A 19,154-nucleotide genomic window follows, 5' to 3' on the forward strand; every position below is an offset into this window, starting at 1 on the left:
CACCCGCCCGCCGTCAAATGACGGCGGGCGGAATGCTCTATTGTTCAGACAGGACGTCATTTAAAGCCTCTAGGGCGCGCGCGCACCCGTTGCGTCACTGGGAACACAGTGCGCGTGCCCAGCGGCCGCCGGGCACCCGCGATTGCCCAGTAACTGAGCAGGGACGTGGAGCTCTGTGTGTAAACACAGAGCTCCACGTCCTGTCAGGGAGAAAGGAGACCGATCTGTGTCCCTTGTACATAGGGACGCAGATCGGTCACCTCCCCCAGTCACCCCCCTCAGTTAGAACACACAATAGGCTACACATTTAACCCCTTCCCCACTCCCTAGTGGTTAACCCCTTCCCTGCCAGTCACATTTATACAGTAATCAATGCATATTTATAGCACTGTTCACTGTATAAATGTGAATGGTCCCAAAAATGTGTCAAAAGTGTCCGATGTGTCCGCTATAATGTCGCAGTCCCAAAAAAAAAAAAAAAAAAAACGCAGATCGCCGCCATTCCTAGTAAAAAAATAAATAAAAAATAAATAAAAAATAAATAAAAAATAAATCATTATGTCTTCTATTTTGTAGGCAATATGAAATGTTAAATGTCCCAAGAAGAAATACAATTTACATTTTTTTTCTGGTAAATGCAGCTGGGGAGATTGATTTTCCTGCACCATGCTACACAGTACTGAAGGGAACTGGAGGGACTGAGCAGGCCTTTTATATTCTATCTCTAAGCTGCTACAGACAGAGCCATGTATGGCCAAGCTAAAGGGTTGTGGTCAGAGCTAGGTGCGGCTATCCACTGATATGGCCATCAGCTGCACCAGCATCTAAGGCTGGCTATAGGCGGTTCGAATCTCGGCCAGTTCAGCAGATTCAAAGCATGTGTGAGCAGGCTAAATGTACCAAGCTGATGAGCAGGCTAAATGTACCAAGTTGATCGATCAACTTGGGTACAACCAGCCTGCCGGATCTTACAAGTAATTATTGCTAGCGACTGGTATAGACGCTAGCAATAATCACTGTCTTCTCCCAGCAGGGGCAGCTCCCCCCCCCCTCACGGGAGAATACAATGTCTCAGCAGGGGGGATTCCCCCAGACAGCACTGTCTGTGTTGATGGGGGAATCTAGCGAATATCTTTCCTGCAACCCGTGGTTGCAGTAAAGAAATTTGCATTGTGTAATACTACAGCAGCATCAAATGATGCAATGATTTAACTGCAGGCGGATAAGCATTGTCATCCTAAGGATGTACCGTATTTATCGGCATATAACGCGCACTTTTTTCCCCTTAAAATCAGGGGAAAATTGTGGGTGCGCGTTATACGCCGATCCTCGCTGGCTGTCTCTGAGCGCCGCCGACAAAGCCCAAGCCGAGTGTACTGCGCACTCAGCTAGGCTCGCCAACGCTCGGCTCCGCCCACAGCCACACGACAGGAGCCGAACACACCGGAAATCTGGCTCTGCCTAGCTCGACCGAGGCGCCAAATTCAAACACACAACGCTGCAACCCCTGGCAGACGGACGCGATGGACACCGACAAGGCTGGACGGACGCGACGGACACCGACAAGGCTGGACGGACCCCGCGCAAGGCTGCAGACGAACACCGGACAAGGCCGCCGATGGTCGCCGGGCAAGACAGCAAACGGACACCGACAAGGCTGGACGGACCCCGTGCGAAGCTGCAGACGGACACCGGACAAGGCTGCCGATGGTCGCCGGGCAAGACAGCAGATGGACACCGACAAGGCTGGACGGACCCCGCGCAAGGCCGCAGACGGACGCCGACAGCAGACGGACACCGACAAGGCTGAGCATCCAAAATTTTGTTTTTTTCCTAAACTTCCCTTCTAAGCTTGGGGTGCGCGTTATACGCCGGCGCACGCTATACCCCGATAAATACGGTACTTGTCCAATGATGTCGAAGGATGTCCCTGTTCAATGATTTTATCGGCAGGAACATCAACAGGTAGTTACAACATGTTCCAGAGGGCACAGTCTCATTGGTATTGACAGCCTACATCACATATGTGAAATAAAGGTTTGGCCATAGTTGTACTTTCATGACTTAGGGCAGCCCATTGGATTCCCACCTCAGTGTCATAGGCCGAGTTATATTCATTGTATCCAGAATACAGGTCCTCTTCATCTTCCTCGGGCACCAAGTGAACATGTTGCATCATGTCGTCAGCTCAGGTACTGGCAGCTGGGTAGGAATGATACAAAAACAGACAATTGTGAACACCATAAAAACAGTGGGCTCAATTCACAAAGCGCTATTTCCTTTTTATAAATTTGCGGTTAAATATCTCATAGCGGTTTTCAAACATTTTTGCAATTCACAAAAAAACGCTACTAAAATAAGGCATGTGGTATTTCATTGGAAAGTGTGGTATTTATCTCATGAAACCATTCGGTATTTTATCTCATGTGATATCCCTTGGGATGGATACAGTGGTGAAGGATTACGACCGCTGACAGTTTTTATCGCTAATTGAGGGAAAAATGGTTTAAACCAGGGCTCGACAAATCCCGGTCGCCAGGTCGCCATGACGACTAGAAATAGGGTCCTGGCGACTTGGCTTGGAAGGGGGGCAAAAAAAAAAAAAAACTATTATTTTTGTGAGCTGGCGCCATCTGGTGGTGGCCGTTGGTACTACAAGTTAAGCATTACAAGTTAAACAGCAATTCTAATGTCATTTTTCACTATTTTCACTGCCATCTTCTTCCCTCTAATTAGAACCCCCAAACATTATATATATTTTTTATCCTAACACCCTAGAGAATAAAATGGTGATCGTTGCAATACTTTCTGTCACGCCGTATTTGCGCAGCGGTCTTACAAGCGCACTTTTTTGGGAAAAAATTACACTTTTTTTAATTAAAAAATAAGACAACAGTAAAGTTATCCCCATTTTTTTTTAATATTATGAAAGATAATGTTACGCCAAGTAAATTGATACCCAACATGTCACGCTCGTGGAATGGCGACAAACTTTTACCCTTTAAAATCTTCATAGGCGACGTTTAAAAAAATCTACAGGTTGCATGTTTTAAGTTACAGAGGAGGTCTAGTGCTAGAATTATTGCTCTCGCTCTACCAATCGCGGCGATACCTCACATGTGTGGTTTGAACACCGTTTACATATGCGGGCGCTGCTCGCGTATGTGTTCGCTTCTGCGCGCAAGCTCGTCGGGACGGGGCGCGTTTTCTGGCTCCTAACTTTTTTAGCTGGCTCCTAGATTCCAAGCAAATTTGTCAACCCCTGAACAGAGTAATGTAAAGCTGGCCAAAGAGGGATTGAAATGTTACTGATCGATTCATCTATGGTCATTTCCATTTGACAGAAGTTAATCTAAAGATGGACTTTTGTTGAACGGAATGTTGGAGAATTGACATTCTTTCAGCGCCTGCAGCACAGTTCCAGCAGTCAGAATACAATAGCACTGCGAGGATGATTAATTTGCCTTACGTCTGTGGCTGATCACCAAACAAAACCAAGGTGTTACTAAACCCACAACAGTAAATTCAGTCTGTATATGCAGTAAAGTGTGTTTGTTGTACTCACTGTGGAGCCCAAGAGGTTAATCCTCTGTATTGTGTAAAAAGGCTGTTTGACCCCGTCTTCTCTGATCCTCCCCTTCTTCCACTGTCCCCAATCCATCTCCTGATAGTACATGGCCTTTTGAAGTCACTCTGCATATGCTCAGTTTGGTGTGTATTGCTAGAGAGTTTTTTTTTCTTCTTGGGAGAGTGTATGTAATCAGCACAGGGCCAATCAGCACTGTCTAGATAGAGGGTCAGGAGTCCTGCAGCCTCATAGGACAATCAGAATAGAATGAAAACTCCTCCTACAAGCTGTAACCAGACACTGATAGAAGTCACAAGACTACTATAACTGCTGATGAGAAAAGGTATTTAGCAGTTTATATTTACTAAAATAATTGCATTTCCATGTTCAGTGTACTGTGGGAGACCCGATATAGTGAATGCAGGCTCCTGGCTTTAGTAACACTTTAACCAGTTCCCGACCACCGCATGTACATATACGTCCACAATATGGCACGTACAGGCACATGGGCGTATAGGTACGTCCTCGCCTATTAGCGGGTGGGGGGTCCGATCGGGACCCCCCCCGCTACATGCGGCGGTCGGGTCCGCTCGGGGAGCGATCCGGGACCACGGCGCGGCTATTTGTTTATAGCCGCTCCGTCGCGATCGCTCCCCGGAGCTGAAGAACGAGGAGAGCCGTGTGTAAACACGGCTTCCCCGTCCTTCACTATGGCGGCGCATCGATCGCGTCATTCCCTTTATAGGGAAGACACGATCGATGACGTCATTCCTACAGCCACACCCCCAAACAGTTGTAAACACATACTAGGTGCACCCTAACTCCTACAGCGCCACCTGTGGTTAACTCCCAAACTGCAACTGTCATTTTCACAATAAAGAATGCAATTTAAATGCATTTTTTGCTGTGAAAATGACAATGGTCCCAAAAATGTGTCAAAATTGTCCGAAGTGTCCGCCATAATGTCGCAGTCACGAAAAAAATTGCTGATCGCCGCCATTAGTAGTAAAAAAATAAAAAAAAATAAAAATGCAATAAAACTATCCCCTATTTTGTAAACACTATAAATTTTGCGCAAACCAATCGATAAACGCTTATTGCGATTTTTTTTACTAAAAATAGGTAGAAGAATACGTATCGGCCTAAACTGAGGAAAAAAAATGTTTTTATATATGTTTTTGGGGGATATTTATTACAGCAAAAAGTAAAAAATATTGCTTTTTTTTCAAAATTGTCGCTCTATTTTTGTTTATAGCGCAAAAACTAAAAACCGCAGATGTGATCAAATACCACCAAAAGAAAGCTCTATTTGTGGGGAAAAAAGGACGCCAATTTTGTTTGGGAGCCACGTCGCACGACCGCGCAATTGTCTGTTAAAGCGACGCAGTCCCGAACTGTAAAAACACCTTGGGTCTTTAGGCTGCATATTGGTCCGGGGCTTAAGTGGTTAAAGGGGTTGTAAAGGTTTTTTTTTTTTATTTTCTAAATAGGTTCCTTTAAGCTAGTGCATTTTTTGTTCATTTACCTTTTGCTTCCATTTCCCTTCTAAATGTTTTTTTTCTTTGTCTGAATTTCTCACTTCCTGTTCTTTCTCAGTGAGGTTGCCCCCATTATCCGAGCCGTTCTGGCTGGGGGGTTAGTCAGCCAGAACAGCTTACTGAGGAGGAACAGGAAGTGAGAAATCCAGACAAAGAAAAAAAACATTTAGAAGGGAAATCGAAGGAAAGGGTAAGTGAACCAACAATGCACTAGCTTAAAGGAACCTCTTTAGAAAATAAAAAACGAACCTTTAAGGGCCCGTCTGATTGGATACAAATAGATTGGGTAGTTCCCGTAGGTCCTCGTATTACATAGCTTGGGTACATGTAAAGCAGGGGTGCCCAACCTTTTGAAGCGTGAGGGCCATTTAAGCAACTTGGTAGCCAGTCGTGGGCCACAATGAGCGGAGCAGGCGGATGGCAGGTCACGGCTACTCTATAGGCCCTCCGATCCGCCCAGATGGAAGGGGACGAATTTCCTTCTGTTTGGATTGGAGGTAGTCGGGCTATTGAGGGTCCCATTTGGTCGGGCTGATCGTGTGAAAAGGGCCCAAGACTGCTTTCACACTGATGTGCTGTGGTTTACCCACACTGCGGGTGCAGCGTAGTTCACCTGTGTCTATCCTACGGGTTAGCTGAACTTTGCCATAGACTCCACTTGTGGCAAAAGCCGGTGCTGTAGAGGACGAATCGGCTTATGGGGCTCTGCTCCGCAGCTGCGTTCTTCCTCTACCACCAGCTTTATTCACAACACTGATGCTGCGGTATGGTGGGTCGGCAACCTGCGATCTGGGCTTGCCAACCCACCAGTCCAGAGCAGAGCAGGAGGTCGCGGGGCCACATCAGAGGGCTCTGCGGGCCACATGTGGCCACTGGTTGGCCACCCCTGATGTAAAGTTATAAGGTCACATGGTATCATATATGGTGCCCCCTGTGGCTCATTTACACTTGCGATCGAGGTGGCGGTAAAACCTGGTGGCTGATCCCTTTTTTCTGACCCTCAACCACTTCTCCTTTAGCTGCTGAGGCACATGCCGCGACCGCGTTGCTTTGCTTCATGGCCGCGGCAGGAAAAATATCCTGTGTCGTGCTCGGCGAGCGATGCCACCAGATAAGCGTGACCCATTTAATCGAATGAGGCCGCGCTACAACCACACACAATGCGCACGGTTGTGACACGATTGTCCGGTAACAGGTGTCAGTTGCCATCTGTCTACTGCTGTCTGAAGAGTGATCCCAACACAAATCGCACTTCAAACAGCAAAGCAGGTGTAAAGGAGGCCTTCCAGAGAGATAAAGGGATGTCAGGTAACCTCTGGAAGAACACTAGGGTGACATGAAACCTGGGTTGGGAAAGTCTCCCCCGCACTAAGCATGCTCCCCGTACCTGGCAGGGGTGTCCGGACTATCCCACTCTCTCTGCTCCGGATCACACATCAGTTTGTTGATAGCAGCCTGAGAGCTCCCAGGGATCCGGACCCAGCATGCACCGCGCGCACAATCTCCGCTCGCTGATTGGTGGAATGGCTCGTGGCATTCGGAGACTACGCACGCTTCACGGGGTTGCTAGGTAACCGGACAACGAACCTGACTACATCACCAATCGGAAGCGGCCGGTGATTCGCATGCGCAATTCGTCCCGGGCGTTATTCGATAGGTCAGCCTCTTCTCTACAGAACACCGACACGAGGAAGATACTTAGCGGCGGGTGAGGTGACTGGAGGTAGGGCGGGCTGCTCTCTCTCATTACCTGTATTTATGTACTGGGAAGGAGGACAGTGTTATGCCTGTTCATGGGACACTTGTATTAAGTGTGTGTGGCCCAGTATATGGATGGTAAATAACATTGTGTGTGTTCCAATAATTGCACACGGAGTTGGGGCCCATTCACATACACCAGTGGCAGCCCCCCCCCTTTTCTTTTCTTTTTTTAAAAGTAGAACTATAGGAAAACCCTTTTTTTTATTTTATTTTTCCATTCTGGATAGAGTAAGGAAGGGTTATAATCACTGTCAAATTTGTGTGTCCCATTGCTGAGATTTCCCTTCACTTCCTGTCCCATATCCAAACAGGAAATGAGAGGAGATCCCTGCGAATGAAAGCACCAAAAAAAATAAAAATTCAGCAGTAATAAATACTCCAGCTGCTGACTTTTAACCACTTCTCTACTATGGGTGTTTTTCAGATTTGGTGTTTACAGTTTTTTTTGCTAGAAAATTACTTAAAACCCCCAAATATTATATATTTTTTTTCTAACACCCTAGAGAATAAAATGGCGGTCATTGCAATACTTTTTGTCACACCGTATTTGCGCAGCAGTCTTACAAGCGCACTTTTTTTGGAAAAAATACACTTTTTTGAATTAAAAAATAAGACGGCAACAAATTTGGCTCAATTTTTTTATATATTGTGAAAGATAATGTTACGCCGAGTAAAATTATACCAAACATGTCACGCTTAAAAATTGCGTCCGCTTGTGGCATGGCGTCAAACTTTTACCCTTAAAAATCTCGATAGGCGATGTTTAAAAAATTCTATAGGTTGCATTTTTTGAGCTACAGAGTAGGTCTAGGGCTAGAATTATTGCTCTCGCTCTAAAGATCACGGCGATACCTCACTTGTGCGGTTTGAACACCGTTTTCATATGCGGACGCTACTCACGTATGCGTTCGCTTCTGCGCGCAAGCTCGTCGGGACGGGGCTCTTTAAAAAAATGTTTTTTTTCTTATTTATTTTATTATTTTTTACACTGAAAAAAAAAAAAAGTATCACTTTTATTCCTATTACAAGGAATGTAAACATCCCTTGTAATAGAAAAAAGCATGACAGGTCCTCTTAAATATGAGATCTGGGGTCAAAAAGACCTCAGATCTCATATTTAGACTAAAATGCAAAAAAAAATAAAAAATTAAATTTTTGTGACTTTTGTCATTTGAAAAAATGACAACAAAAAAAATTTCTCTTTAAGACGCTGGGCGGGACTGACGTTTTGACGTCACTTTTGCCCAGCAATGCTATGGGGACGGGTGGGGGCTATCTTGCCCTCACTCGTATCCCCACACAGCAGGCTGAAGCACCCGATCGCTACCGATGGCTCCGGTAAGTGGCGGAGAGCGGCGGGCCCTCCCGCCACCGATAACGGTGATCTTGCGGCGAATCCGCCGCGGAGACCACCGTTATCTTTTACAGGACCGCTCACACTAAAGATGGATGGTCGGGGGGCGTGTCCAAGATGGCGATGGGAGCGGACGTGTAATCCACGAGCTCCCACTCTGAGAATCTCTCCTACCCTAATCCTGTGTGGAATTTGCCTTACCTCCTCAACCCTTCTTACCCTCTTCCGTGGGGAATGCGCCGGAACAACAAGGGAGGCCAGACTCGCTGGAAAACCGCTCCTGTGGGCACCCCTCCCAAATCGGGGCCTACACTGCCCTCGCCGCCTGCCCGCATGGAGGCTCACGTGGACCCGCCGCGGGATGGTGTGATCCAAACCGGATCGGAGGCGTTCGAGGCGCTCATGACGGCGATCTCCACCTGCCAGACCACCCTCACGGTGAAGATAGACCATGTGCAGGCAGACACGGCGCTTATCCGGCGAGACCTCGATGCGTTCAGAGACCGCGTGTCGGAAGCGGAGAGGCGGGTCTCGGACCTGGAAGACGTCCAGCATGACCATCACTCTGACATCCAGGCCCTGAAATCCAGAGTGAAAGCCTTGGAGCACAGGGCGGAGGACGCCGAAAACAGGAATCGGCGCAATAATCTGCGCGTACTGGGGATCCCAGAGGGGGCGGAAGGCACCGATCCGGTGGCCTTCATGGAGCAGATCCTTCCTACCCACCTCCCTGCTGCCCGCTTCTCGCACTACTTCTCCATAGAGAGGGCCCATCGAATCCCGGCGACCAGGGGCCCTGTGGGAGCGCCGCCGCGCACCTTTATTTTCAAGCTCCTTCACTACAGGGACCGTGACACCGTCCTCCGTGCTGCCCGCCTACAGGGAGAACTCAAATTCCAGAATGCCCGGCTCCTGATCTTCCCTGATTACTCCGTGGAGACACAGCGCCAGCGCAAGTCGTTTGACCACGTCCGAGCTATGCTCCGAGATCGCGGAGTAAAATAGAGCATGCTTTTCCCTGCCAGGCTCCGAGTCCAGGACGGCGAGAGGGTGCAATTTTTTAATTCCCCGAGGGAGGCTGCAGCATGGGCTGATTCCCTTCCAAGATGAGAGGCCTGGCCGTTTCTCCTACAGTGTGCATCCTGACTGACTGTGAGTAGACTTATGGGGGATTTTCTTTATGGGGGGCTGGGGGACTTGCCTGATCGCCCATAAGGTACTTGGGGGCACCCATCCCCCCTGCCATGGCTGCGGGTACACCTGACTGGCCCATCCTGGAGAGAGACTATGGAGTTCACTCCCCCTGCAGCCTGGCGATTACACGCTTCTCCTCTTTGTCCCCTGGTGACTGGATGGGTCCCGCTCCCCACTTGCTGGCCCCCCCAGCCCTCCACTGCTCACTATCTCTCCCCTGAGAGTTGAACCCCGGGCCGTCCCCCTGTTCTTTACCCCTCCAGTCCCCCCAGCGAAGGCCCCCTCTTTACTCCCAGGAACTGTAGCACTGCAGCGATGGCCCACACTCCTTGCTGAAACGGCAAGTGATTTCTTCCCCTTCCCTGGTCTTTTTTTTTGTTTTTTTTGTTTCTGTTTTTGGATCCTGACTGTTTTTCCGCCCTTTTATTTGTCCCTAAGTATTGCGCCCCCGGGGCTCCGGGTGATCCACACATGTTCATCCTACTATGGATTCTCAGGTTCACTGACTGTTGTACCTAGCAGAAGCGGACAGTCGCTTGTTCGATGCCCTCATGTCCGGCCTGAGGGCTGGGTTTAGTTTGGGGATACAAGCCCTCTTCCATGTTTGGGGGGGAGGCGGGGTGGGGGGGGGTTGGGGGGCCCTGTTGGCACCCGGTTGATTTTTTGTTTTATGGTTAACGACAGTACTAATTGAAATTATTGTTTTGCATACTCTGTGGGTGGGCCGGGGCCCTTCCCCCGACCGCGTTTCGGCCTGGGGGAACGGTCCGGGGCTCTTATGTTTAGGTTTGCCTTATCCTCCTCTACTCTCCCGGTTGGGTCACCATGACAACCCTTGACGTCCTCTCCTGGAACACACGGGGATTGAACTCGCCAATCAAGAGATCCCTTGTGTTCCAATTCATCAAAAAGCATAGTCCTCATATCTGTGTGTTGCAGGAGACGCACCTGGTGGGCAGCAAGACCCTTAGCCTGAAAAAGCCATGGGTAGGACACCACTACCACTCCACGTATTCTAACTACGCCAGAGGGGTCAGTGTTCTGGTGCTCAAATCACTCCCCTTTAAACTCCTCGATCTAGTGCTGGACCCGGGTGGTAGGTTTGTGGTGGTACACGCCCTCATATGTAACCTTCCATGGGTTTTGGTGGGGCTCTATCTCCCCCCCCCCGCCTCCTTGGGGGTCCTGGGTGTACTTGCGGCCAAGTTGGCGCAATTCCCCTGTGACAATGTGGTCCTGATGGGTGACTTCAACCTAGTCCCAGACACTGGTATGGACAGGTTCACCCCATCGGGTACTACTCGCCAGGGACTGGCGGAATGGGCGGACACTTACGGCCTCACAGATGTCTGGCGTTGGAGACACCCGACCTCCCGGGCCTTCACATGCCACTCGGCCACCCACAAATCCTTTTCACGGATAGACCTGGCGTACGTGGGGAAGACGGTCCTCCCTAGGGTGCGAGACATAGCTATCCTCCCCCGAGGGATCTCGGACCACGCTCCCCTGCTTCTCTCGTTGACACTGTCGACCGAACCGAATAGCATTTCATGGCGGCTCTCCAGATTCTGGGCATCTGACCCGGAGGTGGACCCCAGGTTTCATGAAACCCTGCGGACATACTGGACGGAAAACCCCGGTTCGGCTGGGGAGGCCACGGTGTGGGACGCCTTCAAGGCGTCCTCCCGCGGCCACTACCAATCGATTATCGCAGGGGTGAGGAGGGAGCGGAGGAAGGAGCTTACCGAAGCAGAGAGGGAGGCTGTCAGACAGGAGGCCCTATATGTGCGAACACGGGACCCTCACCACTATTCCCAGCTTCAGATACTGACACAACAAACCGTCCTTTTGCGGACAGCCCTGACGCAGAAGAAGCTCCTCCATCAATCCCAGCGCATCTTTGAGCAGGGGGAACGGACGGGGAAGCTTCTTGCCTGGCTGTCCAAGGAACAGTCGGGCGCGTCTGCCATAGCCCAGGTTAGGGACAGCGACGGGGCCCTCCATTCGACTCCGAAGGAGATCAACCAATGCTTTACTGACTACTACCAACACCTGTACAGCTCCAGAGTGACATATGACTTAGCTGACCTACTGAGCTACTTAGAGGGGGTAGACGTCCCGGTCCTCACTTCCTCATCTGTGCGTAAATTGGATGCACCAATTAAACTGGAGGAGGTGCAGGCTGCTTTAAAAATGATGCAGGGGGGCAAAACCCCGGGACCAGATGGCTTCCCGGTGGAGTTTTATAAACTCTACGGGGAGGATCTGGCCCCTAAGTTACAGTCGCTTTTTGCTGATACATTGACATCGGGAGCTCTCCCGGAGTCGATGAGCGAGGCAATAATCGTAGTTATTCCAAAGCCTGGGAAGGACCCTGCCCTATGTTCATCATACCGCCCCATATCCCTCCTAAATGTTGATGCCAAAATTTTTGCTAAGGTCCTGGCCAATAGACTAAACTCGGTGATTACGGCCCTGGTTCACCCGGACCAGACGGGCTTTATGCCGGGCCGGGGAACGGACGTAAACCTTCGTCGTCTCCACACCCACCTGGCGCTAGCCGGCCCTGGGGAGGCCGGGGTGGTGGCCTCACTCGACGCCGAGAAGGCATTCGACTCGGTTGAGTGGGGCTACCTCTGGGCGGTGTTGTCTCGGTTTGGTTTCGGTCCCCGATTTCTGTCCTGGATACAGATGCTGTATGCCCGCCCCAAGGCGCGCATTCGGACCAATGGGACCCTGTCTGCCTCCTTTCCCCTGGAACGGGGGACCAGGCAGGGCTGCCCGTTGTCACCGGCATTGTTTGCCCTGGCCCTGGAGCCCCTGGCTGCGCACATTCGGCGCGACCCGGGGGTCCGGGGGGTTAGGGTAGGTCCCCTGGAAGAAAAACTGTCCCTCTATGCCGATGACGCTCTGCTATACTTGGCGGATGCCTCCGCCTCTCTACAGAACGCACTGTCACATTTTGAGACGTTCGGTCGGTTTTCGGGGGTGCGAATCAATTGGGACAAGTCGGTCCTCCTCCCACTTCATCCATCGTTGCCACGAGTGGACACTCGCACTCCTCTCCGGTGGGTGGAGGACTTCACCTACCTGGGGGTGAGGGTGGGTCTCGAACCCGGATCTTACTTAGACAAAAATGTCCTTCCAATGCTAGACCTCCTGACCAAACGATGCTCAACGTGGCGTAGTCTCCCCCTTACACCGGTGGGCCGGGGAAATCTCATCAAGATGGTGATACTGCCTAAATTGTTATACTTCTTCCGACAGATCCCGGTCATTATCCCGAGGTCCTTTTTTCGACGGCTCGACGCTATAGTGATGTCGTTCATTTGGGCGGGCAGCCCTCCCCGGGTTGCTAAACGTCTCCTCTATCTCCCCTTGTCCGGGGGCGGGTTAGCCCTTCCAAACTTCCTTGCCTACTACTGGGCGGCGGTCCTGGTGACGGTCCGGTGGTGGTTTTCCCAGCCACGACAGAACCCGGCGGTCACTCTAGAGGCGGCGGTACTAGGGTCCTACGCGGCCCTTTCCAACCTTGTGTTCCGAGGGTGCAGGGCCCATCCCTCCGTCACGGAACCCATGGCGACGGTGATAAGGGTATGGACGTCGTCTAGAGCTCGAATGCTTAAACCACAGACCGTATCCCCGCACACCCCGTTGTGGGGTAACCCGCATCTTCCCCACCTGAACACGGTCCCTGACCCGGTAGTCTGGGCTCGGCGGGGCGTCCTCACCCTCCGGCATGTGATGCCGGATGGTGTGGTGATGTCCTTTCAGGAGCTATGCCAGACCTATAAAGTCCCATCCTCCTTTAGTTTTAGATATGCGCAATTGAGACATGCCTTGGCGGCGCAGTTCCCGGACCCGGTGGTGCTCGAGTCGGACTCGGTCGAGCGCCTCCTGGTTTCGGGTATTATGGGGAAACCCCTCTCATCCCTCTACTTAAGGTTCACGTTGGCATACGACACGGACATGACGCGCACCCTGGCCAAGTGGAATGCCGACATACCGGATCTGGACGAGGAGATTTGGGAGGAGTGTGTTTCTTCCTATCTTCCGTCCATGATCGCATCCAGAGACAGGTTCATACAACTAAAACTTCTACACAGGGCCTACTACACCCCTCAAAAACTTGCTAAAATCTACCCCGCTAGGAGCCCGGCCTGTACAAGATGTCTGGGGGACGAAGGCACATTTATCCACATGGTCTGGTCCTGCCCCAAACTAGATGAGTACTGGAGGAAGGTGGCAGAGGTCCTCTCGGACCGCTGTGGGGTGGTGCTTGTGAAGGATCCCAAAATTTTCCTTCTGAGTTACCTGGGTGAGATAGAGGGAGATAGATATACTAAATTATCCATCACTTTCGCACTATTCTATGCCAGAAGGGAGATCCTACTCCGATGGCGGGGCTCCGAGCTCCCCACTGTATCCTCCTGGTTGGCCACAATCAGCAAAGTCCTTCCCCTCTACCGGTTGACATACGAAAGCAGAAACTGCCCAGCGAAATTCGAACGCATTTGGTCGAAATGGATTGATTCGGTTGGAGACCCCTGATCGCATCCTCTATCATATCTCTGCCCCCGGGGGCCGGGAGGTAGGTGAGACCCCCCCTCCCCCCCCCCGGCCGTGCCCGTCCCCTCCTCTGCCCCCTCGCCTCCCTCCTAAGGGGGGGGGTGACGGGGCGGGATTGGCGGACGGGTGGCGCCTCATGGTGCCGTCCTTCATTGGTTTCAGCTCCCTCCCTGCAGTTTATCCTGCCCTAGACGTGGCGGGTATGCCCTCCCGCCAGGAGTATGCCATGTATGTGCTGTACGCGTATGAGTATCTCCAATTGCACTGTGACTTTTGCACTCTCTGTACTGTCGTGTTTATGTGTGTGTTGTTGTTTGTCTTTTGAAAACAATAAAAAACTTATACTGTAAAAAAAAAAGATGGATGGTCAAAAAGACCTCAGATCTCATATTTAGACTAAAATGCAAAAAAAAAAAAAAAAAAATTTGAAACTGTAATTTTTTCAAATGACAAAAAAAAATTGTCTCTTTAAGAGGCTGGGCGGGACTGACGTTTTGACGTCACTTCCGCCCAGCAGAGCTATGGGGACGGGCGAAGGAGATTTTTCCTTCAGTCTCGTCCCCAGTCACCAGCCGAACGGTCCCGATCTCCTCCGCCGCTACCGACGGCTCCGGTAACCGGGAGAGCGGCGGGAGCCCTCTCCCGCCACCGATAACGGCGATCTTGCGGCGAATCCGCCGCGGAGACTGCCATTATCGTGTACCAGACCGCGCACACTAAAGATCGATACCTCGGTTGTGGCAGCAGCTGATGCCGTTACCGAGATATTAAATTTTTTAAAAAGAGGACGTACATCGTCGTGCGCAGGTCTGGAAGTGGTTAAAGTGCCGCCGTATATAGTCGTAAGGCGGTCGGGAAGTGGTTAAAATAAGGACACTTTACCTGTCCAGGGCGCCCGCGATGTCCTCACCCGAAGCTGACCTGTCCCTCAGCTCCAAAGTGAAGTCTTGCGGCTTCTCAGCCTGGTTCCCTACTGCGCATCGGGCTGCACGTTCTGAGTGGTCCCTGCTGTCTTCTGGGACCTGTGTGTCTCCCAGAAGACAGTGGGGGGAGAAGCCGCACATGGTGTAGATCGTGGCGATCTTTTGCCGGAAGTGGGAGCAAATACCTGTATTAGACGGGTATCTGCCTTCCCCCTGAAAGGTGCAAAATGTGACACCGGAGGAGGGAGGAAGCGGAAGTTCCATTTCTGGGTGGAACTCCGATTTAATAGAATTCCTTGGGGACCCCCAGGTCACCAGAACTAGGGTCCCCATTGGAAGGTTTCCTCTCTATTGCTTTCTCAGTGGACAACCCAAAATCTGGGCTTTTCTTTTACTTTCAATGATAATGGTAAACAGGACAAATAGAGAGGGTAAATCTCCCCAACGGGGACGCCGACGGCAATAAAAACTGACATGTGCTCTAATCCCTCTCCACTCTATAGAGAACAAAAATGTATTTTCCCTTTAGTTATACGTTGCATATGTCCGGACCACCTTCCGCACTTTTATTGCGGCATGAAACTACCTACCTGTATGTTGCTTTGTAGCCTCTGAGAGCACGCACTTGTTGGCCAACCAACGGATCCCGCGGACGCGATGTTCGCCAGCCACTCACGATCATTCCCCAGAGAGGCAGAACAGAGATGTAAACAAGGCAGATTGCCGTTCTGACAGGGGAGAACATGGAGATCGTGGCCCAGATTCTCGTATCTGGGCGTAAAACTGCGGCGGCGTAACGTATGTCATTTACGTTATGCCGCCGCAAGTTTTACAGGCAAGTGCTTTATTCAAAGTTGCCTGTAAAGTTGCGGCGGCGTAGCGTAAATCCCCCGGCGCAAGCCCGCCTAATTCAAATGAGCCGGGTAGGGGGCGTGGATCATTTAAATTAGGCGCGTTCCCGCGCCGAACGTACTGCGCATGCGCGGTCCCAAAAATTTCCCGACGTGCATTGCTCTAAATGACGTCGCAAGGACGTCATTGGTTTCGACGTGAACGTAACTGGCGTCCAGCCCCATTCACGGACGACTTACGCAAACAACGTAAATTTTAAAATTTCGACGCGGGAACGGCGGCCATACTTAACATTGGTTGCCCCTCATATAGCAGGGGCAACTTTACTCGTCGCAAATCTAACGTAAACGTCGTAACTTCACTGCGTCGACCGCGCGTACGTTCGGGAATTCGCGTATTTTGCTAATTTGCATACACGACGGGGAAAACGACGGAGGCGACACCTAGCGGCCAAAAAAAAAAATTGCATTTAAGATCCGACAGCGTAAGAGCCTTACGCCTGTCGGATCTAAAGGTTATCTATGCGTAACTGATTCTAAGAATCAGTCGCATAGATACGACGGCCCAGATTAGGACTTACGACGGCGTACATGACGTTGCGCCGTCGTAAGCCCTTTGAGAATCTGGGCCCTTGTGTTCCTGCTAAGCAGAAAACCGTATCTCTCCGTTCTCCCAGTCAGAGCAATCCCCACTCAGCTAGTAGGGACACCTTAACCCTTTCATCACCCCTGATTTTAACACCTTTCCTGCCAGTGTCCTTAGTACAGTAACTAGAGGTCGACCGATATGGGTTTTTCTCTGGCCGATGCCGATATTTAGAAATCGGGACGGCCGATGGCCGATATATGATGCTGATATTTTAGGCCGATTTTTTTTTTTTTTTTTTTTTGGTGCCACTGATTGGCAGGTTGCACTGGATGGCACTGGAAAATGGCACTAGCAGATGGCACTGATTGGCAGGTGGCACTGGATGCCTGGCAATGAAAGATGGTACTAGCAGATGGGACTGATTGGCAGGTGGCACTAATTGGCACTGGCAGGTGGCACTAATTGACACTGGCAGGTGGCACTGATTGGCATGTGGCACTGATTGGCACTGACTGGCAGGTGGCACTAATTGGCACTGGCAGGTGGCAATGGATGGCATTGACAGGTGGCACTGGATGGCTTTAGTTGGCACTGGCAGGTGGCACTGGATAGTGGCACTGGCAGATGACACTAATTGGCACTGGTGCAAAAAAAATGGTGTCACCCCCCCTCAGTACATACCCCCTCTACCTCCAGTATAGACACCCCCCCCTCGGTGCAGACCACCCCCCTCCTCAGTACAGACACCCCCCCTCTGTAGTACAGACACCAGAGAGCGGTGTGTGTGTCCCACGAGCGCGGGCCCCTCCTCCTCTGTGGGTGTAAACAGAGAGGAGGGCCGCCGCGCTGGATGCTATGGCCGCGGCGGCAATCCGCGGAACACAGTGTGCCGATCCGAAGAGAGTGACCCCTTCGGATCAACGGTGATCCGTTGCACCACTAGCGGCCATGTTAAATATCGGGCTAATTTGGATAAAAATCGACCGATGCCGATTTATCGGTCGACCTCTAACAGTAACAGTGCATATTTTTTAGCACGGATCCCTCCCTGTATTAGTGTCACTGGTCCCCAAGAAAGTTTCAGTTAGTTTGCTGATTTGTCCGTCGCAATCCCGCTATAAGTCGCTGATCGCCGATATTATTAGTAAAAAATAGATGAAAATATCCCATCATTTGTAGATGCAATTACTTTTGCGCAAACCAATCAATATACGCTTATTGTGGCAGAATGTGGCAGAACTCCACTTTGCCACCTCCAGCTCTCACTCTTCATTCCCACTGTCACCTGTAAACACAGAAGAATTCTGCATTTCCAAGGGACAAGTTTGCTCTCGGTGGCTCCCGGATCCTAACAGATTCCTGCATGCTCTCATGGTGGGACACGGCGGGGACAGATATCCAGAATCTGAGAGCGAAAATGATCCCACTGCAAGACAAGGCAGAGCTGCCTACAAAGGGGGGTACTAGAGCTGAATAGAGGGGAGCAGCCTACACAGGGATGTACTAGAGCCAGGCCAGGCAGGAGAGAGTAAAGATGCAAGGAAGCATTGAGGGGGATTGGGGTTTCACACTGTGTATAGCCCACCCCTAAACTCTGCACTCTGTGCACAGCACACCCTGAACTCTGCACTCTGTACACAGCACGCCCTGAACTCTGCACTATTTATGTAACGCACTGCTTAACACTGCACTCTGTATGTAGCGCACCTCTGAACTTTGTACTTGTGCATAGGCCACCCCTGGAACTGAACTGTACACAGAGCACCCTTTGAACCCCACACTTTGTACATAGCGCACTCCTGAACTTGGTACTGTGTACGTAGTGCTTTCCTAAACTCGCACCCCAGATTCAACTGGCTCTTTGAGGGCAACCATAATGCTGATGTGGCTCACAATTAAATTGAGTTTGACACCCCTTCCCTAGAGGATGACATAGGCTCACCCAAGGCACGGATTCTAAGCACTAGACTAGACGGTCTTTACTAGAGCTCCTGATGGGGTTTTCTGAGTGCTAATGCTAGGTTGTGGGCTTCTGGATTGCCCAGCAGGAAAATTAAGTGGCGATCAGGCAGTGGATTAAGCAGATCAGGAACAAGCATAAGAGTAGTAGATGAACAAGGCAAAAAGTCAGTAATGAGCAGTAGCTGGATGGGATCAGACGTAAGCATAGTGGATGAAGAAGCCATGGGTTGATATCAAGTAGTAGCAAAGATATGCAAGGAGCAGAATATTGGCTGGAGAGAGCCCCTATATTCTGGAATACAGGCAGTGCAGAGACATGGCCTAAATCAGGAAGTTCATGGGAGGAGCAAAGAGGTCAAAGTTCACCAGAAACAAGCTACAAGGGATCAGACAGGGAGCTGTCCAGCATCTCGGGTGGCATAGTGAAAAGAACTACAGATAGACACCACAGAGGTCCCAGGTTCAGGTCCAGACCACTGCTCCCCTCCTTTCCAAGACCGGCCCTAGACATCCAAGTTTTGTGAAACCTCTTGTGGAACTCTTTTGTCAATCTGGGAGCATGAACATTCTACGGTTCCCAAGAAGTTTCCTCTGGTCAGATCTTTCCCATTGAACCAGATACTGTAATGTGTTCCTAAAGATCTTGGAATCAAGAATTCTTTCAACCACAAATTTTTCTTCACCTTACCATACTAGCTCATTATGTAGTATTTACCTCCGATTAAAGCCCCTGCAGCCATCCACGTCTCCGCCTCCGGCCGCCGACATGTTGTCCCGCAGGGACTTCCGTGTATCGCGGCTCCGGCGATGTGATTGGCCGGAGCCACAATGACGTCACTCCAGCG

General features: G+C 50.7%; 2 protein-coding genes across 2 annotated transcripts in view; one reads left to right on the forward strand and one right to left on the reverse strand.

The window, feature by feature from the left end:
• Positions 1–6,603, reverse strand: part of IFT88 (intraflagellar transport 88) — a 110,000-nt gene extending 103,397 nt beyond the window's left edge. Inside the window, 2 exon segments of the mRNA XM_040340536.1 lie at positions 2,090–2,202; positions 6,494–6,603. Coding sequence (XP_040196470.1) covers positions 2,090–2,179 — 90 coding nt within the window. The 5' untranslated portion in view covers positions 2,180–2,202; positions 6,494–6,603.
• A 135-nt stretch (positions 6,604–6,738) lies between these two features.
• CRYL1 (crystallin lambda 1) overlaps positions 6,739–19,154 on the forward strand; it is a 171,771-nt gene continuing 159,355 nt past the window's right edge. Inside the window, 1 exon segment of the mRNA XM_040340537.1 lies at positions 6,739–6,829. The gene's annotated coding sequence lies outside the window, so the exon portion shown is untranslated.

This window comes from Rana temporaria, chromosome 2 (assembly GCF_905171775.1).
Source record: "Rana temporaria chromosome 2, aRanTem1.1, whole genome shotgun sequence".
NCBI lineage: Eukaryota > Metazoa > Chordata > Amphibia > Anura > Ranidae > Rana > Rana temporaria.